Raw genomic sequence first — 27,587 nt, 5'->3', positions numbered from 1 at the left:
ATGTCATTCCAAGCATGTGTGTCAATTTGTACCTCTCTATCTACATTATTCCGTGAATTATTGAGTTTTCAAATTTATGCTGACTTTTTGATCACCCTGGATTTAAGTATACCTTTTCGAAGCTGCATGGAAATGGGCCACAAGGTACGGGGCAGTGAACTAGTGAGCAGAGAGCAAGAAGCGGACCTCGTTGGCGAGCGCGCGGTACGCCAGCTGCAGGTCCCTGCACAGCTGCGCGCACTGGCTGCGGCTGTTGCACAGCTTGGCGTTGGTGGCGGACAGCCGCTCCGCCAGCTGGCCCACCTGCTCCTCCGGGCTAGCCGCGCCCTCGCCCTCCGCTGCCGCCGCCGTCGGCGGCGGGGGCGGCGCGCACCGGAAGCGCTCCACCTCCACTGTCAGCGACGACACCTGTTTGCAGGCAGGCAGAATTCGTACCTGTTTATCCATACCTTCCCTCGTTCCTTGATGATACTAATGGCGTGCCGTCTGAAGAGCGAAGTACCAAAGCGAGGTTGGTACCTTGAAACGCAACCACAAGAGAAGACAGTCACTGCGATTAGATTTATGTCAGAAGACAGTCACTGTGATTTGATTTATGTCATTATCACTGCATTGAAATATTATCAAACAAATAAATATTATTAATTTTTAAATAAAAATAACGTGTTATTCATTTTTTACTAATTGCATGAAAATGAGAATATGTTATAAATTAAAATTTGATACGAAATACTAACTAAATTATTGTTGAAACCGAAAAACTATGTACACTGTAGTTTTCAATATTATGTTTGTATTTATTTATAATCTCTAAAAATAAAACAAATACTTAATTTTCTATTGATATTTCAAATATTCGTACAACATTTCAGTTTATTATGAATATTCGCATTTTCATGCAATTAGTAATTAAAAATGAAATATGTTGTGTTACAAAAATTATGTTTGAATGTTAATAGATTAATAGTTCATGTTCATAATGAAAACTGAATTCAAATAAAAGTACAAAAAATAATCTAGCAAAAATCGAAGCACCGACTTTACAATTACAAGACTAGAATGTTATACAAGCAGCCAAGGGCAGCCATTTTAAATAGCTAGAACTTTTTGAACTTAACACTGTTCTTCTTTTGAAACCTCTAATATCAGTTTTTTCGAGTGTTTCTGAGAAGAGTTTCATACTGGTTTAGGAAATTTCTGTCTGGACATTAAAGGTAAAATCCAACAAGTATGAATACAACCAAACGGGATCAGTCTGCAAACTAAGGAAGACAAAGACATACAGAATTTATATTCTCTTGGACTACGATTGATAAAAGAGAGTGGCAGTTATCATGATTTTAAACAGTGAAGACAGTGGTTTGATATCAGATGACTATAGGAAGGATGACGAATATTGTGGTGGAACTGGTACCAGACACTGTGTTGTCTGTGATTTGGTTGTTACATATGATGCAGTACTGAGTGTTTTGTTGCCAGTTTTAGTGTTCTTCGTCATTAACTCGTGTCCACCATGGCACACAGTGAGGTGCCTTACCTTGCCCTTGGCGGCGCGCTGGCGGTTCCTGGTGGCCTCGAGCTCTGCGCACATTTCGCACAGCCGCCGGCTCAGCTCGCTGACCTGCGCGGCAGCCACCTCAGACGCGAGCCGCGGCGGCTCCGCCCTCTTGCTGCCCCTGCCACAAACATAGCTGTTCGTGCTCACTGCTGGCCACTACGCCCATCCCCAACACCATCATAATGGTCTGGTCTGCATTATATTCGTCTTCAAATAAAGCTACATATATTTCATGTTGCCGACCGTGCATCACTTTTGGAACAGTTCTTAGTATCTGGAAGGCAGAAGTATCCCATGTACCCAGCGTGAAACAGAATTCCACTGACAGACATTTTCAGGTCTTTCACGTGGCTGATTTATTATAAGGTACCTTAAGTCTCCAGTATCGTACCACCCTTCCTGAAAATCTGGGTGTGGGTGTATAGAAAACTTACTCCAAAATATACTCGTATATGCCTATGCTTCCTGTAAGATGTGTACTTGTACACCGACCGAAAAATATCGCAATACCAAAAAATAATTAATATAGAGTAATGTAATTTTGGGGATATGTTTGTCTAGGTAAAATATTTAAGTGATTAAAATTTTAAGATCACATTTTAATGTAAGGAGCAGATAAGTCATTGCCAATGTGAAATGCTGGTACATTAACAGCCGGTGTGGCCGCCAGAATGTTGAATGCAAGCATGTAAATGTGCATGTGTTGTGTCGTATAGGTGCCGGGTCTCAATTTGTAGGCTGCAGTTCTATGCCTACCGGTCAATACAGGGACGCTGGAGTTGTCATCTGATGATATGTCGTATGTGCTCCATTAAAGACAGATCTGGTGATTGAGAAGGCTCACAATATGTCGACATTCTGTAGAGCATATTGGGTTACAATAATGGTATGTGGGCATGCGTTAGCCACATGGAAGACGCCCCTTGGAATGCTGTTCGCTAATGGCAGCGCAACAGGTCGAATCACCAGACTTGACGAACAAATTTGCACTCAAAATGGGTGGGATAGACACGTGTGTGCTCCTGTCATAGGAAATGGCACCTCAGACCATAGCTCCAGCTGTAGGTCCAGTGTGTCTAACATGCAGACATGTTGGCTGCATGCTCTCAACTGGCGTCCTCCTAACCATCACAATACCATCACTTGAATCAAGGCACAACCACCTTCCATCAGAAAATAAAACAGACCTCCATTCTGCCCTCCAATGAGCTCTAAGCTGACACCATTGACGTTGCAAATGGCGTTGGCTTGGGATTGGTGGAAGCCACACTACAGGACATCTGGTTTGCAACCGTCTTTGAAGCAACCGATTTGTAACAGTTCGTTGTGTCACTGTAGTGTCAATTATTGCTCAAACTGGTGCTGCAGATGCTATCAGCAATCATGTACATTGGCTACATTCCTCCCAAATCTTTCTGCAGTATCGCAGAACAAACATCCACCTTCTCGTAGCCCTACTACACGACCTCGTTCAAACTCTGTGAGGTGATGGTAATGGCACCTTTCTCGCCTTACAGGCTTTCTTGACTTACATCAACTCCCCACGCCCAGTCTCAAAGGTAACTAACACTTACAACCGTTACAGAGTCTATTTAAAACAAACCTGATTTTCATCGACATAGTGGCACTAATAGTGCCACTCTTATGCGACTGACGCCAAATTTGAATACAGCTCATGTTTAAGATTTTAAAAAACACGCCTACCAACTTCGTTTCTGTCACACAACTCCTTCTTGGTATTGCGTTTGTTCTCTGTCAGTGTATTTCTCAGACTGTGTGCTGTTGCGATTAGAAGATGAATGCATTGTTTCTACACCAAGATGTAGAGGAACGGTGGATGCACCGGCTTGTGATTTATGTTTTATGGTTTGAGTTGGCAATGCATGTGTGCAGCATGTTCTTTAAGTTGTGACGAGGCCTAATGGTATAAAAATTTTTTAGCACTTATCCCAAAACACCTAATCAAACGATTAACGACTGGGCTGAATATCCTCAATATTGCTTCAATAACAGTTGTATGATGGCTTCACATGAGTTACACACCCATGTTTAGAAACAACAGAACACCTTGAACGACTTGAGATAGGAAATTCCTATTCACAGAACATTTACATTAGTATAACATCACAATGACTGTATTCGCACAAGACGTACATTGATAACTAAAGGCCTTATGTTGTGGTGAGCTATTGGGTACAACCACAAATCGCACTTGGTGCATGTCCATGGCACTGTGATCGGTTTGACCTACGTGAATGAAATCCTGCGACCTGTAGCCTTACCTTTTCTACATAATTCCCCAGACGCCATTTTTCAGAAAGACAGTGCACGACCACATGTTCCTGCACGAACACTTGCCTTCTTGGTGTCACAGTGTGCCAGCCTTTTGCCCTGGCCCGCTAGATCACTAAACTTGCACCAATCGAAAGTGTGTGGAATGTGATGAAACGACAGGTGTAGCGCTGTGACTGAACACCACAGGTGAACTTTGGAACCAGGTGAGTACAGCATGGATGGGTGTAACACAGGACGCCATCCGCGCCTAACGTGCGCCGACGGCATCACGCTTGGAACATGTTATCAGGGTCAGTGGTGGACCCTGTTCCTACTAGACAACAGGACACATGCTGAACCGAGGTGACTGAAATGCTAATCATTCCTGCAGAACATACTAACGTATATGTTCTGTGAATATGAACGTTCTATCTCTAGTCATTCAAGGTGTTCTGTATTTATCTGAGCATGAGTGTACTAAATGTACAGTTTCGCAAATGAATGATTCGTTGCAGTGATAGTGTTTATGCCCATTTCAGTTGTCAAACAGAGCAGTTATAACCCTTTTTTAAGGAATTAAGAAATATGCTTATGCGACTCCAGATGTCACCGAATGGACCTGACTGCTAGCAATTTCATAGACACTAAAGCTGCGAGGCAGTCCTAGGAGATTCTGAAGATGTGCTCCAATTCATGATGCGCTGCTGTTCGTCCTGACAGGATAATGACCGTCAGCATTACCTGTGGATTCTTTAGAGAAAGAGTTCCATGTGATAACAGGAGGTGTGTTGAACAGTCCTGTAGTCAAGGAAATCAATTTTTCGTTCGTATATTTTAGTTTATATGTTTTGTTATCTGTTTTATTGTGGGCAGTAGTCCAGTGTCTCATAACCTCACTACAGTCTAATAAGCAACCTTACATGTCTGCCATGTCAACAATCTGGGTGACAATCCATTACAAAACCCCAGCTTTCATGAAAAGACTGAGTAAGTATTGCTATATGACCTCGGTAGAGTTCGTAGTTACAATGGAAAATTATTTAGAAGGAAAAATGTTATTAAATTAATTAGTTAAAATACTGTAAACAGTGAAGATTTTAGGGCAACCCCTCCAATGAAGAAATTTGCAGCACAAAATATCCAGATAATTAAACTGACAGTAGATGTACCTTAGTTCACTGTTGTCAGCTCCTGACAGTAGTAACATTACAAATCAGTTAACATAACACAGACGTAAGAGACATAGATTTTTTAAAACTGTCGAGCGTTGAGGGAACTACGCCAAATTGGATAAAGAGAATACTGATTCGCAATCGTCACGGGTTTTTCATTCTGAGACAGAGTTCCATGTTCAGAAGTCATCTGTGAGAAACGCTTTACGCAAAAACTTCGTAAGATGTTGAGAGCATATCCTCAGCATCACATGGTGATGTACAGACAGTCCATCTGCGAACGGGACAGACGCAAGGTGGCAAAACTGTACTGCTATACTATGTGCGCTCCACCAGACACCACTTGGACCAGAGAGAGACTAATACGTTAAAAGTGTAGAGCTACAGTAGATGACGTCATCTGGTGGGAGCAGCGGTGGCCGGCGCGCTGGCGTGCTGACGCAGCTGTTCGACGCTGCGACGTAGTTGGCAGTTCTCGGTGCTGAGGGCGCGCACCTGCGCGCGCAGTTTCTTACATGTCGCTTGTGGATACACCTCTGCTGCTTCAGATTCATCACTGCTCGACGAAAATTTTACCTGCGTGCGAGCCCTTCTGAATAGAACGATGCTGCCAGCACGGCACTGAAAACAGTTACTCCGAGTAATGTTATTTCACAGTACCAATGATTGAGACTTGCTCTTAGCTCTTAAGGTATGCGTTTTACAGCCCATCTTTACTTGACTTTTTTGTTTCGAATGACCATTCCTGTCACATTCCTGAATGTTGGACATCACTTCTGAAGCACCCACTATATATCAAGCAGCATGTGTGTGCTTGTATGGTCACCATCTAACCCCTGGATCAGTTGCAGAGAAAGGAGGAGAGTGACAGACAGGTAGTCAGAGGAGATCATGTACAGGGAGAAGGATGATGGGGATAGGACAGAGAGAGGGAAAAGAAGATGATCAGAGAGAGCGGAAGTAGGAGATGGGCAAAGAGAGAGGGGAGGATAGGGATATGCAGGAGACAGGTGCAATGTGTAGTGGGATAGTGAGCAGGTGGAAAAGAAAATAGGGGAGGAGGACATGGGTACAGAGTGGTGGAGGAAAACACAGACAGATCATGGGGAGAGGAAAATATGGTCAGTGAGCGAGAGAGATAGACAGAGAGACAGGGGAAGGAAGAAGTGGACACAGAGATGGGAAGGAGGAGAGAGATAGATAGATGTGGGAGGATGAGGTGGACAGAGGGATGGGGAGGGGAAGAGGTGGACACAGACAGGGGAAGGAGGAGAGTTTAGCAATATAAGTGTCGAACACTTACGCGAATGAAGCCTCTGGGAAAAGGCTAATTTGTTTTGTAAATGTTCATTTTACTATTTTATTGAACAAATATTGTAATTATAACTACGAATTTTTATAGAAAAGTGAAATGCTTGTGTGGCATTATTGGTCAGGAGACCCTATCTGGAATTATTCGGCCCCTGCCATAAATTTTTGTATTTGATGCATTGGTGATTTGCACGATGAAGATGAGATGATCTGGACAACACAACCACATAGTCCCCGAGCGAAGGAAATTTTCGACCTGGCCGGGAATGGAACCCAGGATTTCGAGATATAGAGTCAGCTACTATAATCTCCAGACCACAAGCTGTGGACATTTTAACAGAAAGATTAATTACAAAATTAATTTTTTGAGTTTGTAGACACTTTTATGTAATCAGGAAGATGAGCACGTCCTGAGACTATTGACGTCAAAAGTATGAACAATGAGCCAAGACACTAGCAGATCAATGGTGGGTTACATGCAGCCTGCAGTCCATGTTATGTGCCACGCCGTTACACCGGGTATTCAAAAGTAACTGTGCAATGCCATGTTGTAGGGTACTAATATGGGAACCTCCCTATCGCAACCCCTTCAGATTTAGTTACTAAGTTGGCACAGTGGATTGGCCTTGAAAAACTGAACACATGTCAATCGAGAAAACAGGAAGAAGTTGTGTGGAACTACGAAAAAAATAAGCAAAATATACAAACTGAGTAGTCCATGCGCAAGATAGGCAACATCAAGGTTATTGCCAGCGTAGGAACGCCGTGGTCCCGTGGTTAGCGTGAACAGCTGCGAGACGAGAGGTCCTTCGTTCAAGTCTTCCCTGGAGTGGAAAGTTTAATTTTTTATTTGCAGACAATTATCAAAGCTTAAGCACTCACACATAATCAATTTGCCTTTCCAAAATTCCAGGACATGTTCAGATTTGCTTGGACATATGTAGATTATGACGGTCTACACAAGAAAAAATTTGAAAACGTTAAAAACTTATGTTTTGACAGTGCACAGGGAAAACAGTGCGACCGTGAAACTGTTGCATTTATTTGTTGCAGTTTATGTGACAAACTCTTATGTTTTCATCACTTTTTTGGGAGTGATTATCACATCCACAAGAAACCTAAATTGGGCAAGGTAGAAGAACCTTTTTACCCATTCGCCAAGTGTACAAGTTTGGTGGGTCGGCAACATATTCCTGCAGGCCAGTGTGGCCGTGCGGTTCTAAGCGCTTCAGTTTGGAAGCGCGTGACCGCTACGGTCGCAGGTTCGAATCCTGCCTCGGGCATGGATGTGTGTGATGTCCTTAGGTTAGTTAGGTTTAAGTAGTTCTAGGTTCTAGGGGACTGATAACCTCAGATGTTAAGTCCCATAGTGCTCAGAGCCATTTGAAAAGCAAGAAGAGGACAGTAGGTTCTTAAGAACGTGTGGGGCTACACTGAAAATAATCAAGTTGAGTTTGTGCGTTACTACTGTGGAAAAACGTGGACTCAGTACTTCATGCTTCAAAGGCAAACGAAGCAGTGGGCGAAGGCCGTTGGCCCTCCACAAGAAAGCAGGCGAACTCTATTTGATTTATCTACTGGAATGTTCACGCCCATAGTTTCTGGGATGGGAAAGCGATTCTTCTTATTTATTCATTTACAAAGAGTGAGGCGATATTCGGTTTATGCTGTGCAAGCTTTCTAAATCACGTCAAGGAAAGGACAACGCAAGTAGTTTATGTGACTCTCATCAGAAAAATGGGCGTTCTGTTAAAGATTTCGAATGCGAATAGCTGGAAACTCCACATTCACTTACTCCACTTACTCTTACTTCCAAAGAAATCTGTGACTTGAAAATGTTTTTAATCCAGTGAAGAAGTTACGGCAGGCGTAGATGGATGCATTTTTCACCTAACAAGTATTAATGAGCAGAGGACACAATATTTTAAAAATAATTTAGAATGGCTAGTGTGTGATGAGATACATATAGAAAGAGACGCTAATGCCAAATTCAATCTGTTCTATAGTAAATTTGTATCAACATTTGAAAGTTGATTTCCTAAAAAATTATCCAGAAGATCCATTACAAAAACCGAAGTAAGCCATGGATAACTAAGGAGATGAAAATCTCATGTAAGTGGAAGAAGAAAACTTACATATAAAGGTTAGAATAAATCAGAATCCGATATTGCTTGCACACTACAAAAATGCTGCAGTATGTTAAGGAAAGTTATCAAAATAATCAAAGTATGCATATCCTGACAGAAATAAATAACACAGATAATAAGATTAAAGCTGTATGGGATATTGTCAAATGGGAGACAGAACAGCCAGTCAGTGTAAAAGATACCACAAAAATTCAACTAAATGGCAATGTTTTGACTGATTATTCTCATGCTACAAGTACTTTTAATAATCATTTTATGAATGTAGTAGCAAAAATACAATTAGATGATAAAGCAAGAAAATATATTAAAACTGTCATTCCACAAAACCTTAAGCAACTAGAAGCAGTACCAGCATCCTACATTGAAATTAATAAAATCCAAAAAATTCTAAAAAGCAAAACTTCATGTGATGTTGATGGAATTTTGAAACAGAATTCTGAAAAGATGTTCCAGCTTAATAAGTAAAGTGGTCCAACTAAAACATTCATATTTCTTTACGTACTACACGAATATGTGATAAAAATGGGGGTTCCTATTTAAAAAAACGGAGTTGACATCCGTTTGACCTATGGCAGCACCATCTAGCGGGCCAACCGTAGCGCCACCTGGTTTCCCCCTTCAAACTAGACGAGTTTCGTTCTTTGTAGTTTATGCTTATTTCGTGAGATTTTTGGCCTGGTCACTATCAATGGACCACCCTGTATACATACTCTGTAAACTGACTCGTTCCATATGATTTCAATAGAATCACTTAAATGATCTATGAAGCAAATAACTAACTAATCTTTCAATGCCAGTCTGACAAAATGTCTACTTCTCCGTGTACTTCATAAACATGTGACCATGCAATAAAAATTAACAACTGCATCCCTTATAGTATTACAATTTTATAACATTATTTTGTTACTCAGAGACTGTGAAAATTAACGTTGTTTTCATACTGTAGTGAGGAATTATATGCATACCTTTGCAGAGCTCACACTTATCTCGCCGTTGACATGACATTTGTTTCTGTGATCGAACGCCATCTGCCACATCATCATCGTAAACAGACTAATCGATGAGTCTGCAAATAATATAACTGTTCTACATGTCTAGCTGTCTCTGAACTGCTTTTCTGAGGCAGGGATGGACAACAATCCAGCACTCGTATAATTGGGCATGAGAAATGAATGATAAGTAATACAGAGAAACTGGTATACTCGATCAGTGGTCGTTCGTCAAGCACGCGGATTAGGTTTGTCTGAAGGTGTATGAGATATAAGAAACAAACAAAAAAATCAGATTTACATGCCTTATTGGGTATAACTTATTTCGACCTCAGCAAAGACTGACTACCCATCAGGTATCCATTTAAGAGGTTGGTCCTAGAGCTCCACTGAAAAAAATCGAGGGCTATTGTTTCAGCATCTAATCGGAAGACCGATGGTATTACTAGCTACAAGGCTTACATGTTTGCTACAACATCCCTCCCATAGTACTTAACTGCTTCGGTTATGAAGAAACTGAGAAATATTTGCTAGAAATAAAACATTGAATAATATGTATTGTTCTGTTCGTGCCTCTCTGAACATGACAATTACAAAATTTTTTCATAATGGCGGGGCCACAGTCATAATATTTCTTTAAAGTCAGTACTGCCATTAGACTGTTGTTTATTTGCAGTGTTACATTTACACTTACACGATCATGATTTCGGCTTCAAAGTGCCATTATGAAGTGTTTTAGGTGTTATACAGTGCCTAAGATGGCATACTCTCGTATTTCATATACACAATTAGACACATTATCTAAGGGTCAATATTTCTGCTAAAGCCTACTGCTTTGTTTCATCAATGAGGATATATACTCAGTGATGAAACAAAGCAGTAGGCTGAGTATATATACTCAGTGATGAAACAAAGCAGTAGGCTTTAGCAGAAATATCGACCCTTAGTGTGTCTAATAGTGTATTTTAAATACGAGAGTATGCCATCTTAGGCACTGTGTAACATTTAAAACACTTGATAATGGCACTTTGAAGCCGAAATCATGATCGTGTAAGTGCAAATGTAACACTTCAAATAAACAACAGTCTAATGGCGGTACTGACTTTAAAGAAATGACAATTACAAAGTAAAATCAACACCCTTCCTGATGTTTTGCAGGAATGAATACAAAAACTAGTTTGTAAACCGTTCGAGTACATCTGTCTATTTCATTTTGCAGGAATGAACACACAAACTAGTTTGTAAGCCATTCGAGTACATTTGTCTATTCCACGGTGCATCACCTATTATATCTTTTAGATTATCTGACCTGAATTTTAAAGACAATTATTAACCATCAAATATCGCTTTTAACTGTGGCTTCAACTATGAGCTGATAAATAATACTGTTTACAACAAAAAATACGTTACATTTGCTCCTTCTGACTACTGACTAATAAAAACCAACAAGCAGAGTGAAAGAGTTACCCCACACATGAACACCACATTTTAGAGAGACTTGAAAAAAGTCGATATCCAGTTATAATCATTATTTTATAATCGAAAGTAAAAACAGAAATGATCCGAAGAGGTTTGTTAAAAAAGACAAAATTAGACACTACTGTAAGTAATCATTTAAGCTATCTAAATGTGAGATAAACTAGAGTCTAAGAAAAGCTCACCTTCTCTTGGTGATGTGCAATCTCCATGCAGCCAATTTTGCAGATAGGTATATGATAATAATGATCATATTTTTAAAGGGACTTAAGTTCGTGGTTATTAGTCCCTCGATCTTCATATGACGTTCGAGGTCGGAGTGTATTTTGGATTGTCAGTAGTATGAATGATACAGTATACTACATTCGATGCAAAAATGATTAACTAGGCTGACAAACTTCAGCTGTAATTAAAGTAAAACCAAGCTCATTCCAAATAAAGTTAAAATTACAAACTAATATATGTAGATTGTGTATAACATATACAAGGAAAAACACAGAAGACAGTTTATTGTTTAGGCCGGGTTCAGGAACAGAACGTAGAGGGGGAGGCGGTCGCTAAACCGGTAACGAACGACAAAACACTGAGTGCAGACTAAGTCTTTCCCACAAAAAAAAGAGTTGTGGCTGTTTTATGGATACTACTTTGTATTAATTTTTCTGGAAACTTGTTTTTTATGATTTCGGCATCACAATCTTTCAAACTAAAACAAATAGGAAGTAGTGTATCAGACATGTTACAGTAAGTGTGATTTAGAGGTTCATATACAGAGAATTAACTATACAGGTTCCACAGAAGAGAACTAAGTCAGTTTGTATGTCCTTATTCCTAAATGACCATAGACAAAAACAAAAAAAATCTATAGCAGACTTTCTCTCTCTCTCTCTCTCTCTATTTTAAAGAGCACTTCTGAATAATACTTTTTACACTGCAGGAATAGGGAAATGAGATTGTTACAATCTCCCAATATTACTACGTAATTTTTCTTGGTATGTTGATTTTTTTGCGAACACTTTCTCCAAGAACAAAATAAAAGAAGTTATCACGAGAGAAAATCTGGCAAAATAATTACATACAGTGAACCGTCACTGTTATGTTTGCAAAACTCATTTTTCTGACGAAAGTACCGACCATCATCGCTGCTTTTCAGAGGCATTCTACGTCCATAAAATCTACCAAAGAATGTTGCCCTTAATTCCTACTAAAATCAGGCACAAATGGAACAGTTGAGGGCTAAGGATAATATTAGAAATCATTTGAAGCTGTACTTTATTTTCAAACAAGTGAGACCATGACAAGGTTGCACATAGGTGCCAAAATTGTCTAGGTGACTGAGAACGAGAAGCATTTTGTGTTTTACAGGAGTCAAGGTATTCAAACCAACATCATTTTACAAGCAAGGATTCAAATAGAAGCTTAAAAACTCATCAGGAAAATTGAAAGCACTGTAGTTACAAGACATGAATGAGAGCAAAGACGAGACGGAACAGAGCCAAGGTCAACAGTTAAATTTCGCACTATCTACGAAGTTCTCCAATATATCATGGTCATCCAACGTATGAATACATGCTGTGAATCCTGCGACAGTTGTATGTTTAAGATCGATGTACATGTACCTGTTCCTCTTCCAATTTGGCGTCGAAAACCGAAGCAGCATCTCCTGCTCCATCTCCAGCACCATTCGGATCAGACATGATGTTCAGCTTTCAGTCGCGTAAACAAACTTATGACAGTGCCGGAAAGCGCTACTGAGCATGTGCTACACCTTGTGGAGTTCTCATGTAAAAATTGCCTCGTTTTTTAGATAATTAACACAATGTTGACATTTTAGTGAAGCCAGTTCTCGTCTGCTAAATAAAAAATAAAGATCATATGTATGCTTTCATCTGAGATGGTCAATTATCTGTGGACAGCCATCGCTTATAGATAAACAACGGCCAGTACATTGAGATTAAAACTTCAGATTCCTGAAGTAAGTTCGTATGATTTCAATGTTATCTGTACGCTGTTTCTCATTGTGATTAGTACCTGACTTCTCTCAGTTGCACAGCAGTTACTATCCTGACGCCACTTACAAGCCAGGAATAAAATTCAAGTTCTAAACTTTTTAGGCAGGCGGTTTACGTTTAATACTATGAGTACACATTTTAGGTGATTTCTTCAGATACCATAGTCTCTTTTGAACATAATGTGTGACGATATGAAATAAATCCTCAACATTCCTAGGGTAAAACAGTCATTTACTAACAGGTACGTTCATGTTATTGTAGCTGTATCTGTCTTACTGACAGCTCTTGTGACCCTATAAGACCATGTAGCATAGTGACAGTGTTATTGTAGTCGAGTCTGTGGGGAACACTACGGTAAGTATTTTTCAAATATTTTTTCTCCTTTCTCAAAATGTATTACTATGTATCCGTGGCTGGGAAACATAGATGTTACCATTGATGTAAACATCGTCCCTGAAATCATGCGCTGTTGACACGAGTTATCTGTCGGTTGGTGGGACTGAATCTGTTTTTTTTTTTTTTTTTTTTTTTTTTTGTTAAGCGTACATTGTTCAGTACATGTGAATATTATTAGAATTAAATATAACCGAAGGAAGGACTTCTTTCTTTGGATACAGTGTGTTCGTGAAACAATTTTTCAATATGCAACATAAATAAATTAGGGACCTAGGTGTGACAACAAGTTTACATACAATGAAAGGATTTGGTGAATATAACGTGGGTCCAGTTCTATGATTAATAAGGACAAAATAGAAATAGTATCACACGCCGTAAGAAACCAGCATAAATATTTTCCTCGTCGCATCAGTGTATGTAATTATCAGGCGAATAAATGAAAGGGGCAGATGGTCGTCCCAGTTTACAAATATTAAAATTGTATGGGTGTACTTTCTGTATTAGTGTTTGCTTTTTCATTTCAACAATATCAGGTATACCAGCTGAACGGAAGACACTTCAACAGAAAGATTTCGGAATTAAGGAGTATTATTTTGATTCACAAATTTTGCTAATGTTACATGGCATGTGATATTTATTTTTGGTTGTACATTATCGTCAGTAACATTCTGTTTACACAACATAAGCCTGTACATTCACTTAGTCTGCATGCTGTTTCCATGTGCTGTTGATAATCTATACAATCTCTCATCTCTTGTTAGTACCTGAGTCGGAAATGTTATTGGTCATGTCATAGCTTAGAATCCTACACAGGTAAAGCTGTGAAACAGATTTCTTTACATTCTAAGTGGCGAACTGGAAGTTCGTTACTAACAGAGCGACTAGTAGTTTCGGAATAGCTATTGTACACGTAGTTCTTGGAAGCATTTTCTCACAGCTGCAAAGTCATATGTCTTCATCAGATATTATTCGCCTGCCTACGAAAAATGATGAACATTCACGCATTTCCTTCAGCAGCCGGCTTCTGCCAGCGACCTTCAAGTGCAGCGCGCTGCAAGTCTGCGGGACGGGCCTCCTGCTGGTCTTTCTGCTGTTCTTGCAGCCAGAAGCTGCTGGCTGCACGCCGGCCTGCCAGATATTCCGCCGCCCAGTAGCCGCAAACGGCCGCCGCCAGGAGCGCTGCCATCACCACCAGCTTGACGCGCATGCACAGCAGCGGGCTGCATGCGTAGCCGTACAGGAAGCCCACGGTCTCCCACAAGCGCAAGTTGCTGTAGGCCGCCTTCTCGCGGCCACGAAACAGAATGCCACACACAGCTGCAATCAACACACGCGTCATTAATTACCCCTACTTTCTATACCCCGAGTTCTAAATAACTTCATCTGGGGTTTCAGAACACTAGAGTTACAAGAGACTCAGCAAAATACCTATACTAGTATCTCAATTTTTTGACCTGTAGTTCCACCGCGCCACTGAAACAATGTGGGAGTGCAGTGCGAACTAGCTATGTACGGTCGCTACAAATCCTACGCGGTACTGGAATTGTGTTTTAAAAGAATCTGTCGAAATCAGACGAGCAGATAATATCATTAATCGTGATAATGGATATCCGCTAAGTAAAACGTGGAATCAAGTTTTATCAGATATGAAGAAACAACGGCATCTGAATCGGGCGGCTATGAATAATCATTTGTAACGATGTATCATTTTCAACAGTATTCACCACCGGAGGCGCTGCAAATCTTTTTGCGCCAGGGGGCAGCAGGAATGATTGAGCGAATGCGCTGTTGTACTTCCGATGCATATAAAGGTGCAGTCATTTGCGAGTGGAATTCCTTCCTTTCCCGCCACCCCTCCTATGTTACCATCCATAATGCCAATTCCCACACCTTCTACCCCTCTGCAGGTGTGCCCCAGGGCTCTGTCCTCTCCCCTCTCCTCTACCTCCTGTACATGGCAGATATGCCCCAACCACCCCCTCCAGTACACCTCTTGCAATATGCCGATGACACCGCATTCATCGCCCTCGCTCCTACCCTCCAACGGTCCCAACGCGTTCTCCAGAATTACCTTGACCTTTTTGCTGCATGGTGTAACCAGTGCCTCCCGAAAATCAATCCTTCCAAGACCCAGGCAATCATCGTAGGTCGTACCGCTCGCTACTTCTGGCTCCTGGATTTCTCCCTTACCATCTGCGCCCATCCTGTCCACATCAAACACACCCTCACCTACCTTGGCCTCAACATTGACCATCACCTCACCTGGATCCCTCATCTCCGCTCCATCCAATCCAAAGCCAACAACCACCTCCGACTCCTCAAATTCCTCTCTGGCCGGACATGGGGGTTGCACCCCTTTACCATCCTCCACACCTTCAAATCCTTAATCCATCCCATCCTCTGTTATGCCAGTCCCGTCTGGATTCTATAAGTCCCTCCAGATCCTTGAGCGTCATGCACTCTGCCTCGCCTTCCGGATACGCCTCCTGTCCCCCAAGCGGATCCTCTATGACCTCATTCCTTTCCCCTATCTGCTCCTGTTCCTCAAACATATCCACATACTCTACACCTCCTGCCGCCTTGATCCCCCTTACCCCCTGGTTGCTCCTTTCCTCTCCCATCCCCGCCCCCTACCACATCTTCACTGTTGTGTCCCCCCCTACCCTCCATCTCTACACCTTTCATCTCCTTTCCCAAGGTGGATTCCATCAACTCCCCCTCCTGGATGATGCCCTCTTTCCCTCCATTTATCCCTGCTATTAACTCTGATCCTCACCCCCCCTCCTTTCCTCCATCCTTTTCCTGGGCTCCCTCTGCCCCCCTTTCCATCTTCTTTTTTCCCCACCTACCCTCTCTCTGCCCCCCTTCTCTCCCCCGAGTCCTTTTGCATTTCCCTCCTCTGCCTTTTCCCATTCCCTCTCCCATCTGCCCTGCCCCTCCCCCTTTATGAGTCCTCCCCCCCCCCCATCTACCCTTGGCTATGGTGTGTCATCTTTGTGCCGACATTTTAGTGCAATGTTTACAGAGAGTGTTCAGTGTTGTGTGTCTTTTCCGAAGTGTTGCGAACGGACATCATACTGTCGCTGGGTGTGATTTTTATATCTTGTGTGAACAGAAACCAGACTGTCGCCATGTTTTTTTTAACTGTTTGTCTACTGTGTTACCTGTCTGCTTCCTGTGTATTTTATTAGTTTTGCCAACCCTTTGCTTTATGTTTTAACGTTCCGCAATTTTCCGCCGTTTTACAATTTAAGTCACCGTTTTATCACCTCCTTCTATTGTTCCTTATCTTCTTCTTACGTTTTAACAAGTCTGTAGGCTGCATAGCAGTGTAATAAGCTGCTGCCAGCCCGCCCCCCTTCGGCGGGAATCGAAATTCAATAAAGGAAAAAAAAAACGAGTGGAATCAGTTATCGGCGAGAGCAGCGCAGCTTTTCTCACCTGATGATGGCGGCCAGGTGGACCGCTGAAATATTGTGCTCAGATTACAGTTTGATCCGGCTGGAAACCCGACAAGAATTTGATAAACTATAGTCCTCTGCTAAAAATTCTTGGCCTTCGACCTGGATGAAAGCAAATCCCGCCTTTTCTGCATTTTATAGCCATCAGTATAAATGAATTTAGCTACTCGGTATCCTGCTTGCACGTGTACGGTAGGGCACTGCATCCACGTGGCAGAGCACAGTGAGCGGCGGCCATTCGATCACTATCAATGCAGTTCGGTCTTGCTCGCTTTCTCGCAGGCGACCACTCACCGATTGCGACTGAACTGGCTTGTGACCCTCTCCATGATGCTAAGGGTATATAGTGGTTTGCTACGTCAGTAGGAAGAAATTCGTTGCTTAGGTGCTTCAGTATGAGCACTATATGTCTATGCATTCCGTGCAGGTGGCTGTGTCTTTCACCCCCTCCTACCCCCTTCGCCCCCCCTCTCTCTCTCTCTCTCTCGCACACACACACACGCACGCACACACACACACACACACACACACACAGGTGCACACAGAGAACGCTAGTTAGCCTGCTGATTGGTGCAGAAAGTCGCCAACGCTCCGTTAGCTCTGCAGTCGTCTCACAAGATTTTATGGAAACTATTCCGTATAAGAATTGGATTTTTGCGTTTTGTCAGCATCGTTAAAGGTCATAGTTATTGCGATATCTTGTATTTAAGTAAGACACTGCAGGGAATTTGAAAAGTTTGCAATGAAAATTGGGGGTGGCTATGATTTTGCATTTGGTACATATTAATGTATTCCTGTGTATGAAATTTACCTAACATAAAGGATTTTTCTTTGGAGATGGTAGGAGGTAACTATCTGAATTTTATGTAGCATACTCAGTTACAATAGCGAGCGCCAGAAATAAAACCAGACTAATTTATTTATAACATCCTTAATGTCTCGTTAATGGTTTGGGATTCTGACAGATGACAGTATGCAAAGATGAGAGTATTTTGCCATTTGGGTAATAGGCGGAACTTCATTATCTGCCTGTAACATAAAAGTTTAATGGTTTTGTTAGGTGGTGCAATATTGCACAAGACCTTCAGGCTCACAGACCATACTGTGTTGTTAGGCCCCATTGAATTAAAGTGCTGTGTGACATCAGTGATACTATGCTGCGGCAGGAATTGCAGACAGTTATTAAGGCTTGAAGTGTCAATTACTGAAGTAAAGTCCCTTTCCCCCATGCTCAATTAATAATAATCTGAATCTCAACGAGCCAACAGGTTCATGACCTGCTGCTGTCAACAGTTGTGAAAGGGACATCATCTATAGAAGACGCCAGGTACGAGACCTCTACAGATCCTGTTGGCGAGGTGGATGGATCTGCACACATTCTCGTGTGTACAGCTTGTACAGCTCGTTCAGTACAAGTAGACGCTGCGATACGTACTTAACAATGCAAGGGAAGTGTTATCTACCACACTATTCTAGTAACTATACATTTTTCCAGTGAAACAATGTAATTTTTAAGTGTCATCGACAGTTGTTGAAACGAGAATTTGTCGTGGGCTTTGTAACAACATAAATCAAGAATAATGTGCTTCTTCGTAAGCTATTGCCTGACTTGTTCTCGGTTGCTCACTTAAGGGTCCGTTCTCCTCAGTCAGCTTCAAAAACTTAATTTTTCGTTTTACGATTTTTTTGAAGCTACAAGTGTGTAAAATATCATATCAAAACCACGAGTTGACACCTCATCTTAGGAACAAAGTGACACGTCATTTAGTTCAGGCATGCTGTGGTGAGCCAGAGAGCAGGTGTGTATGCGGGCACGCTCGGCACCCTCTGTGCAACATTTGACGGTACTCACGAATGCCAGTCAGTACGGGCCATCTGGCAGTTTGCTCCTAAACGCATCAATTGCGACTCGAGAACCACAGAAGTATCGTGCTTTATGCAAAATTCGATCTACCCTGAAGATTTCAAACCCATTTTGAAAATGCTGCACATAATGAGAGTCGAAAGTGGATACCACGCAGAAACGTTTGCCATCGGTCGCGAAAATGATCGGCTGCAGGATGCTTACCGTTGCACACTGCACGATTCTCACGAAGCGTGGGCGGCGAGGATACATGAGAAAAATGTGGAGCAGGAGGATTCTGTGGTCGTGAAACGTCTCATGTACGGTGATAGTATAGCAGAGCATGAGAAGTTCTACATAAATTCATTTTTGATCTGATAGAGTCATAGGTTACCTTTAAACGCCTATTTCTCGATACAGTTGACGAAATGGATTGTTGCCACATTAACGAAGATATGTTTCTAAACTTTGGCTTAGTTACTCCTCGGCCATATCCGCAAGGAGTAGTTGGCTAATATTTCTTGTATTTCAATTTGCTTATCACTCATTGCAAAAACGTGACCAAACACACACGCCGAAAGTACATTTTTCAAACGACAGCCATTTTATTGTTTTTTTTTCAAATTTCCAAAAACTATGCTATTCAACCGTGTGCAATATACTATAGATTAAAAAATTGTATGTTTTTTTTATTTCATGTAAGATTTGCTGAATGCAGGATTTTCGTCGTGGACGCACCTCGCTTTGGACAGAGCAACTTTAACTCCTAGAGTGAGGGGCTTAATGATAACTGAATTTTTTACAAAAAGCAGGAAATGTTGTCCAAGATTCAATAAATAATGTGCAAATATATTTACCTTGGTTTCTTCATTAGTTTTTCCAAAAAATCGTAAAAATTGCTATTCTTATAGGCTGACAAAGGGGAATGACCCTTAATAAACCACAATGTCAGCTTTGTAACGCAGCCGCATCTGCACAGGCATCTTAGTGAGGTGACATTGTGCAAACGTCTCTGTGTTTTGGCAAAAGAAGCAAATTTTAACATGGTAACAAGAAAAATATAGGTTTTTACTCAAAAATCGCTACTGATGAGGTTTCTCTGAAGAAAGTAGGTAAGAAGAACGAGTCATTTAAATCTCTCCTTTTGCTGCAATTTCAGTGGAATTGTGCAACCCACTGGGTTTTTTATAATGGACAACTGGTATTAAACCGAAGACTTTTCGACGTACATTTCAATGATTTGAGAAATACGACGAAAATGACAACAAATAGCACACGGTTATTTTGATCCTGTAAGTGATGGACTGAACTTACTCACCTTAAATAGCTTCTAGTTTTCCAAATATATTGTTAATCTGTTTTCCCCTTGAGGAGCAGTGGATAAGGTTCTGTAAGTCATCTGAGTCATTACAGTTTCAGAACTACAAATATACTGTCTCAAGAACAATTGCTATTCCAGAGCCAAAAAGAATACTCGTTCTATTGGTTAAAAAAGTGATTAATTCCCTTTATGAGCCGCTGGAACTGCTGAACGAGAGAAAACATATTATATCTTTAACAAATCTAAAAATATTTGAGAAGAAACGGTTCATGAATTGACTTTCGATGGGGATAAGAATAAAAAGATGGTGCACTGTGTACTGTGTTTCAGTACCAGCTGTACTTTCTTAAAAACACAGTGGGTTAGAGGATTCCACGCAAACTGCGACAAAAGGACCAATTTAAATACCCCAGACTTCTTATCCATTTTCTTCAGAGAAACGTCATCAGTAGCGAATTCTGACCAAAACCTACATATTTTTCTTGCGATATTAAAAGTTTCATCTTTTGCTAAAACTCATTGGAGTTTACACAATGTAACCTCAATAACACGCCGGTGCAGATGCAATTGAAACAAAAAGCTGAAACTGTGTTTTATTAAGCGAAGAACTCAGGACAAGGCAGGAGAATAGCTTATGAGAAAGCACATAATCAGTGGAGTATTTTACCCGTCTTCAGAAACTGTAGTCATAGATAATGAAATAATAAGCAAGCAGTTGCATAAAAGAAATTTAGCTTCTTTACCGGTTTCGAGCACTTAGTGCCCTTCTTCAGAAGGCTGTGGAGGAGAATACACCATAAATAAGTACAAGTCAGATAGCAATATTAAAATTGGGGACGAAAAGTTTAAAAATATTTTAAAAATTAAAAGATACAAAATGTTACATACTTATGCCTATCGCACTATTTGCGAGAGTCAGTAATAAAGTGCAAAAAATGCATGCAGTAGCAATAAATAATAGAATACTGAAACCGTTAATACAATAAGAGCTCTTAGAAGCACACGAGTAGTTCATAGTGTCTGTATAAAACTGATACAAAGAAGCGGAACGAAAAGTGGAGACATCACGCCACAACACGAGCCGATCAGCCAATGGCATGCATATCTTGAAGTTGGTTTCAGAGTGGGGATGGAAGTACGATAAAATAATGAAACAAAATAACTATGGTTGTCATAAGGCATAAGGTTGCAAGTGCTACTCTGAGATGAAGAGGTTAGCACAGGAAAGGAATTCGTGGCGGGCCACATCAAACCAGTCAGTAGACTGATGAAAAAAAAAAGGCATAAATATAAAATTGTAGGTGAATAAAAGCAGTGTAGTAAATAATACAAAAAATCTAATGATAAATAAAATAATTTAATACCGACGACAAGTGGCTCTATGGACGGGAAAATTTGAAAACTAAATCTCCATACAGCTGTAGCGAGGTCAGAAGCATGCTTGTAATGAACCTGACAACAAAAATAAAATGCGAAGTACATCATGAGGCTGGAACATGTGACTGGAGCAAGTGGAGAGACTAATCTCAATCAATTTGGTAAAGAAATTAAATTTCTTTTATGCACTGGTTGCTTATTATTTCATTATACACGTCATCAGTGTAAAACCAAATATGTAAGTTCTTCACTTACGTTGTTGCAAAACCCACAGCAATTTTTCGTTTCATCAGCTCTCCATAACCTTTAAAAATGGAATTGTTTCGTTGAGAATCAACAGCTACTTGAAAAGCACAGAAGATAATGAAGTTTCAATTGTTAACTACATGGTTTGCATGCCATGATCTGCCAAAACCTCGATTCGATATCTCAAACCGTTAACTAGATATCAGGGATTTTGTGAATATTTCATCGTGGCTTCATCACTGACGTGCGCTATCAGAACTGAGTGCACTACGTAGAATCCATTTTCTCGACGCTGGAGGCAGAGTGAGAACTGCTCCCATGTCTGAAGACAAATTCAGTATGTTAGCTAAATTTCAAGTGCAGCAACATATGACGTGATATGCACAGAACACAAAACCATAGCGCTCAGCGTTTCTCATTGTAAACTTTTAGAATTTCCTTCAGTGTCTTACTTAAATGCGAAATAACACAAGAACTATGACGAGTCACGATATGATGGCATTTTGGCATGAAGCTGGCATATAAACATAGGTAACGCTTAACTAAATCTTGTTACGCAGAACAGTTCCTGTAAAATCGTTTGAGAAACACTGCGCAGCGCGCGCCTCGATTCTGTCAGCGCAGCGCGTAGCAGCCGGCGGCGCAGAAAGCGGACAAAGCGTCTCGCACGTTCAAGCTTGCTGGCAGGGTCCCGGGTCCGCGAGATTCGGTGACGGCACATGGCTGCCATCGAGGCCCACGAGAAAGACAGGCCGCGACGCATACGTCACGAAGGTAGTCCTGAACTCGCTCGCTCGCTCAGCTCAGCAGACAAAATGCGTTTCTAATCCTGTTAACTCGCAGCTGGGGGTGTAAGTACTAACGAGAATTGCATCTTCCACTGGAATCTGCGATTATGAAGTCTTACTGATTTAATTTAAGATCAATACTCGATATAAGTGGTATAACGGCGTGTTTATAGCATTTAGTCTCTTCTGCCTAACAGTACTCATTATATGCTGGAAGTAGTGCCTTATGCAACTGATAATCATTTTAGCATGATTTTATTTTATTGTACGCCAGTACAGCCGTAACAAATTATAAGTAGGCCGATGAACTTCCCATCATGGTAGGACTAATAACATTAAGATTTCATAATAGCGGATTCCAGCAGATTCAGTTTTCGTTTGTACGGACACGCCTAGTTACGAGTTAACAGGTGTAGAAACGTAGTTTGTCTGCCGATTTGAGCGAGCGAGCGAGCGAACGCAGGACTGCCTTCGTGACGTACGCGCCGCGCTCTGTCTTTCCTGTCGTCCTCGACGTCACGCTGCTAGTCTTACGAGTGCCTGTAGCCGTCTCCGGCGGGAGCGAGTAACTGTTTCAGACCAGTTGAATAATTCTTAATTGCATGTTTAAATGCGTGCAAGTTCTGGATAGCACACCACAAAATTAATACCCTTAGTGGGCACTTTTTCAATTAAATATTGAGATCTCATGGGCCCTGCACGGAGCGGAGCGTTCGTGGAGTGTGGCGGACTAGTAAGCCGTCACAAATTTGTTGCAGGGCCCGTAAATGTTGTCGGTCCCGGCTGCCGTTGTCTGGTGCTTCATTAGATACTACGGGGCTGTTTTCTGCGCTATTGTAGTGGAAATCAATATTTGGGCAAGGACATTTGCGGGAAAATTAACTTTGTCGGTTGGAATAGTTGTGGGCAATGTGTATGCAATAATATGAAATCCAGTATATGATAAATGCTGTCGAATGGTACCGCATTTGATGTCAGTAGCACACTATGTAAGAAGACATCAAAATGGTTCAAATGGCTCTGAGCACTATGGGACTTAACTTCTGAGGTCATCAGTCCCCTAGAATTTAGAACTACTTAAACCTAACTAACCTTAGCGGTCGCGCGGTTCCAGACTGTAGCGCCTAGAACCGCTCGGCCACCCCGGCCGGCAAGACATCAACGATCCTAGTAGTAGCGGGTGGAGGTCGGTATAAATGCAGTCAGCTCTGAACGGTGTTAGTGTGTGCGTACGTTTCCTTTCTGAAGATAGGGAACAGAGACCATTAGCGACAGCGTGTGTTTTGTACACAAACCACGATTGTGATAAGGTCACGCGGGAAACGGTTATCATGTGATGAAAAAGGAAAAATCAGTGGTACAGGTATGGAAATTCCGTGTGGCTAGACCCTCCCGTCGGGTAGACCGTTGGTTTGGTGCAAATCTATCGATCTGATGCCACTTCGCAGACTTGGGTGTCGATGGGGATGAAATGATGATGATAAGGACAACACAGCACCCAGTCCCTGAGCGGAGAAAATCTCCGACCCAGCCGGGAAACGAACACGGTCCGTTAGGCATGACATTTCGTCGCGCTGACCACTCAGCTACCAGGGGCGGACAGTGGTACAGGTAAATGGGACTTTGTAATCGTCAAGTCACCAGGAAGTTGAACCGTCGCAGCACAGCGATGGATAACTTCGTTAGATTGGGCGCACGATATGGGCAGTAGGGAAAATATGGGCAAAGTAGAAGATTAACTGAGTCATAGAAAGGGTTACTTTTGCGCAAAGCGAGGGCCATAGACCGTTACTCTTCTCGAGTTGTTGCTGACTCACAGTTGACAGTATCTACCAGACGTGCACGACAAATTTTGTCACATGAAAAACATCTTGTATTGAAGAAACAGCTGCAGAAAGCCGTTCTAACAACCAAACTACAAGGGGCTAGATTGAAATTTGCTGAGAAACGTACGTCATTGACTTCGGAATGGCGGTAAGTGATCTTCAGAAGTGATAAGAAGTTTAATTTAGACAGGCAGAATGGATTTCATTATTATTGTCATGATATGCGAACAAAGCAGCAGGCAAGAATGAGCAGAGATTTTGAGGGTGGAAACATTATGACTTGTGCACCCTTCTGCAGTAAAGGTAAGTCATGCATTGCTTGGCCGAACACTAGAATGAACTGTAACATGTACACTGAGCTGTTGTAAATAGAACTGATTAAAATGTATGAGAACATAGGTGACGAATGTCTAGTGCTTCAACAATATAATGTATGATTCTGGTAGAAACAAAGAATGGTTCGAAGGTAAAGATACCGATGTCTTGCCCTGGCCTGCACGTGGGACGGATTCGAAACCCGTGGAACACCTTTGTGGAATAAATGCAAGCTGTGTTTATTGCAGTGGAAGCTAATTTGAAATCGTATTCTTTCTTTCTTTTGCTTGTGTCGGTATGGTTAATCGGATTTGGCAAGGTTAATTTAAGGGGTGGCTGGATGCCCTTCCTGCTGCCACCCCGTACCCCCCGGGACAGAATGAGTGTACCCCTACTGTCTCTGTCTAGTGTAATCCGTGGAATAGTGTGAATGTGTTCAGATGTCTGCGAGCCGCGTAACTGAGGCGGGACGTGGGGAGAGCCCAGTATTCACCTAGTGGGATGTAGAAAACCGCCTAAAAACCACATCCAGACTGGCCGGCACACCGGCCTCCGTCGTTAAGCCGCCGGGCGGATTCGATCCGGGGCCAACGCGCCAATGCGAGTCCAGGAAGCAGCACATTAACACTCTTGGCTAACCTCCCGGATCCTAATTTAAAGTCGTATGTGAGCTGTAAAAAGCGATACGAGACTAGTGGGCGACAATTTCACCGCAAGAACTACTAACGCTAACAATATCTATGAGGAAGAGAGTTTTTGATGTAGTTAGGGAGAACGGAGGTTGGGCAAAGTACCAACAGCGCAACAGCACAACAGGACAGTGAGTGCTTTTATACCAATGTCTGTACAGGGAATGCAAACTCCTTATTTTTTTACTCGTGTTGCGAAAGACACAATGTAATTTCGTCACGATTGTTTATGTGTTCTATGTACCTACTACTTTAGTAGTAAATTCGATACGTTATGCTTCAAACATTGTACTATTACTTTCGTGGAGCCCTGCCTTCATACTGATTTCCACTTCTGTAGTTCAAGCAGCCTCGCTCTGGCCTTGCTATGCAGGTACCTCGCTTTCTTTCTGTGTACGCTCTCTTATTATTATTGTTGTCTTCAGTCCAGAGACTGGTTTGATGCAGCTCTGCATGCTACTCTATCCTGTGCAAGCTTCTTCATCTCCCAGTACCTACTGAAACCTACATGCTTTTGAACCTGTTCCGTGTATTTATCTCTTGGTCTCCCTCTACGATTTTTACCCTCCACGATGCCCTCCAATACTAAATTGGTGATCCCTTGATGCCTCAGAATATGTCCTACCAACCGATCCCTTCTTCTAGTCAAGTTGTGCCACAAATTTCTCTTCTCCCCAATTCTATTCAATACCTCCTCATTACTTATGTGATCTAACCATGTAATGTTCAGCATTCTTCTGTAGCACCACATTTCGAAATTATTCTATTCTCTTCTTATCTAAACTATTTGTCGTCCACGTTTCACTTCCATACATGCCTACATTCCATACAAATACTTTCAGAAACGACTTCCTGACACTTAAATCTATACTCGATGTTAACAAATTTCTCTTCTTCAGAAACGCTTTCCTTGCCTTAGCCAGTCTACATTTTATATCCTCTCTACTTCGACAATCATCAGTTATTTTGCACCCCAAATAGCATAACTCATTTACTACCTTAAGCATCTCATTTCCTAATCTAATTCCCTCAGCTTATCCTGATTTAATTCGACTACATTCCATTATCCTCGTTTTGCTTTTGTTGATGTTCATCTTATATCCTCCTTTCAAGACACTGTCCATTCCGTTCAGATGATCTTCCAAGTCCTTTGCTGTCTCTGACAGAATTACAGTGTCATCGGCGAACCTAAAAGTTTTTATTTCCTCTCCATGGATTTTAATTCCTACTCCGAATTTTTCTTTTGTTTCCTTTACCGCTTGCTCAGTATACAGATTAAATAACATCGGGGTTAGGCTACAACCCTGTCTCACTCCCTTCCCAACCATTGCTTCCCTTTCATGCCCCTCGACTCTTATAACTGCCATCTGGTTTCTGTACAAATTGTAAATAGCCTTTCGCTCCCTAAATTTTACCCCTGCCACCTTCAGAATTCGAAAGAGAGTATTCCAATCAACATTGTCGAAAGCTTTCTCTAAGTCTACAAATGCTAGAAATTCTTAATTTCGTTAAAAATGTTCAGAGATATCTGTACAGTCACCTATTGGCTCTGAGCACTATGGGAGTTAACATCTGTGGTCTTCAGTCGTACAGTCACCTAACCGTCAAGTGTTGCATACAGCAGGTAGCGCACAGTGGACGTACAGTTTACGACGAGAATTCCGCAGTCTGCAATCCCCCAGAAGGCGGCAAGGAGGAAGAAGGGCGCGGCCTTGCTGGCGTCGGGCGCCCAGACGAAGAGCGCGGCCAGCAGCAGGCAGTAGCAGCCCCCGTACGCCGACACCAGCGCCGCGTGGCCCGCGGACCGGCCGCGCCAGCCCAGCGCCACCGACGCGGCGCAGTTGGAGGCGCCGTAGCACGCCACCACGCCGCCGATGTGCGCGATCCCCCACGAGCACGACACGAACGCCTGCGCAGCGGAAGTCGTCAATCAGCGTGTGTGCGTGTGCGTGTACACTGAGCTGACAAAAGTCATGCGATACCGATATGCACAAATACAGATGGCGGTAGAATCGCGTGCACAAGGAATAAAAGGTCAGTGCATTGCTGGAGCTCTCATTTGTACTCTGGTGAGTCGCAAGGGATTAGCCGAGCGGTCTAAGGCGCTGCAGTCATGGACTGTGCGGCTGATCCCGGCTGAGGTAGAAGTAAGAGTGATTTCAGGTGTGCCGCAGGGGAGTGTCGTAGGAGCGTTGCTATTCACAATATACATAAATGACCTTGTGGACGACATCGGAAGTTCACTGAGGTTTTTTGCGGACGATGCTGTGGTATATCGAGAGGTTGTAACATTGAAAAATTGTACTGAAATGCAGGAGGATCTGCAGCGAATTGACGCATGGTGCAGGGAATGGCAATTCAGTCTTAATGTAGACAAGTGTAATGTGCT

General features: G+C 42.0%; 2 protein-coding genes across 2 annotated transcripts in view; both read right to left on the bottom strand.

The window, feature by feature from the left end:
* LOC126222260 (coiled-coil domain-containing protein 13-like) overlaps positions 1–12,621 on the bottom strand; it is a 79,223-nt gene extending 66,602 nt beyond the window's left edge. Inside the window, exons 1-4 of the mRNA XM_049942183.1 lie at positions 12,544–12,621; positions 5,429–5,625; positions 1,538–1,676; positions 187–408 (exon numbers count right to left, since the gene is read on the bottom strand). Of these exons, the coding sequence (XP_049798140.1) occupies positions 187–408; positions 1,538–1,676; positions 5,429–5,625; positions 12,544–12,621 (636 nt within the window). The remainder of the gene's footprint in view (positions 1–186; positions 409–1,537; positions 1,677–5,428; positions 5,626–12,543) is intronic.
* Positions 12,622–13,948: 1,327 nt separating this feature from the next.
* The window catches only part of LOC126222094 (protein unc-93 homolog A-like), a 78,324-nt gene continuing 64,685 nt past the window's right edge, over positions 13,949–27,587 (bottom strand). The window contains exons 5-6 of the mRNA XM_049942182.1: positions 26,843–27,107; positions 13,949–14,649 (exon numbers count right to left, since the gene is read on the bottom strand). Coding sequence (XP_049798139.1) covers positions 14,330–14,649; positions 26,843–27,107 — 585 coding nt within the window. The 3' untranslated portion in view covers positions 13,949–14,329. The remainder of the gene's footprint in view (positions 14,650–26,842; positions 27,108–27,587) is intronic.

This window comes from Schistocerca nitens, chromosome 1 (assembly GCF_023898315.1).
Source record: "Schistocerca nitens isolate TAMUIC-IGC-003100 chromosome 1, iqSchNite1.1, whole genome shotgun sequence".
In the NCBI taxonomy this organism is placed as follows: domain Eukaryota; kingdom Metazoa; phylum Arthropoda; class Insecta; order Orthoptera; family Acrididae; genus Schistocerca; species Schistocerca nitens.
The sequence above is the reverse complement of the archived record's forward strand: the minus strand, read 5'-3'. Positions and strand labels throughout refer to the sequence as shown.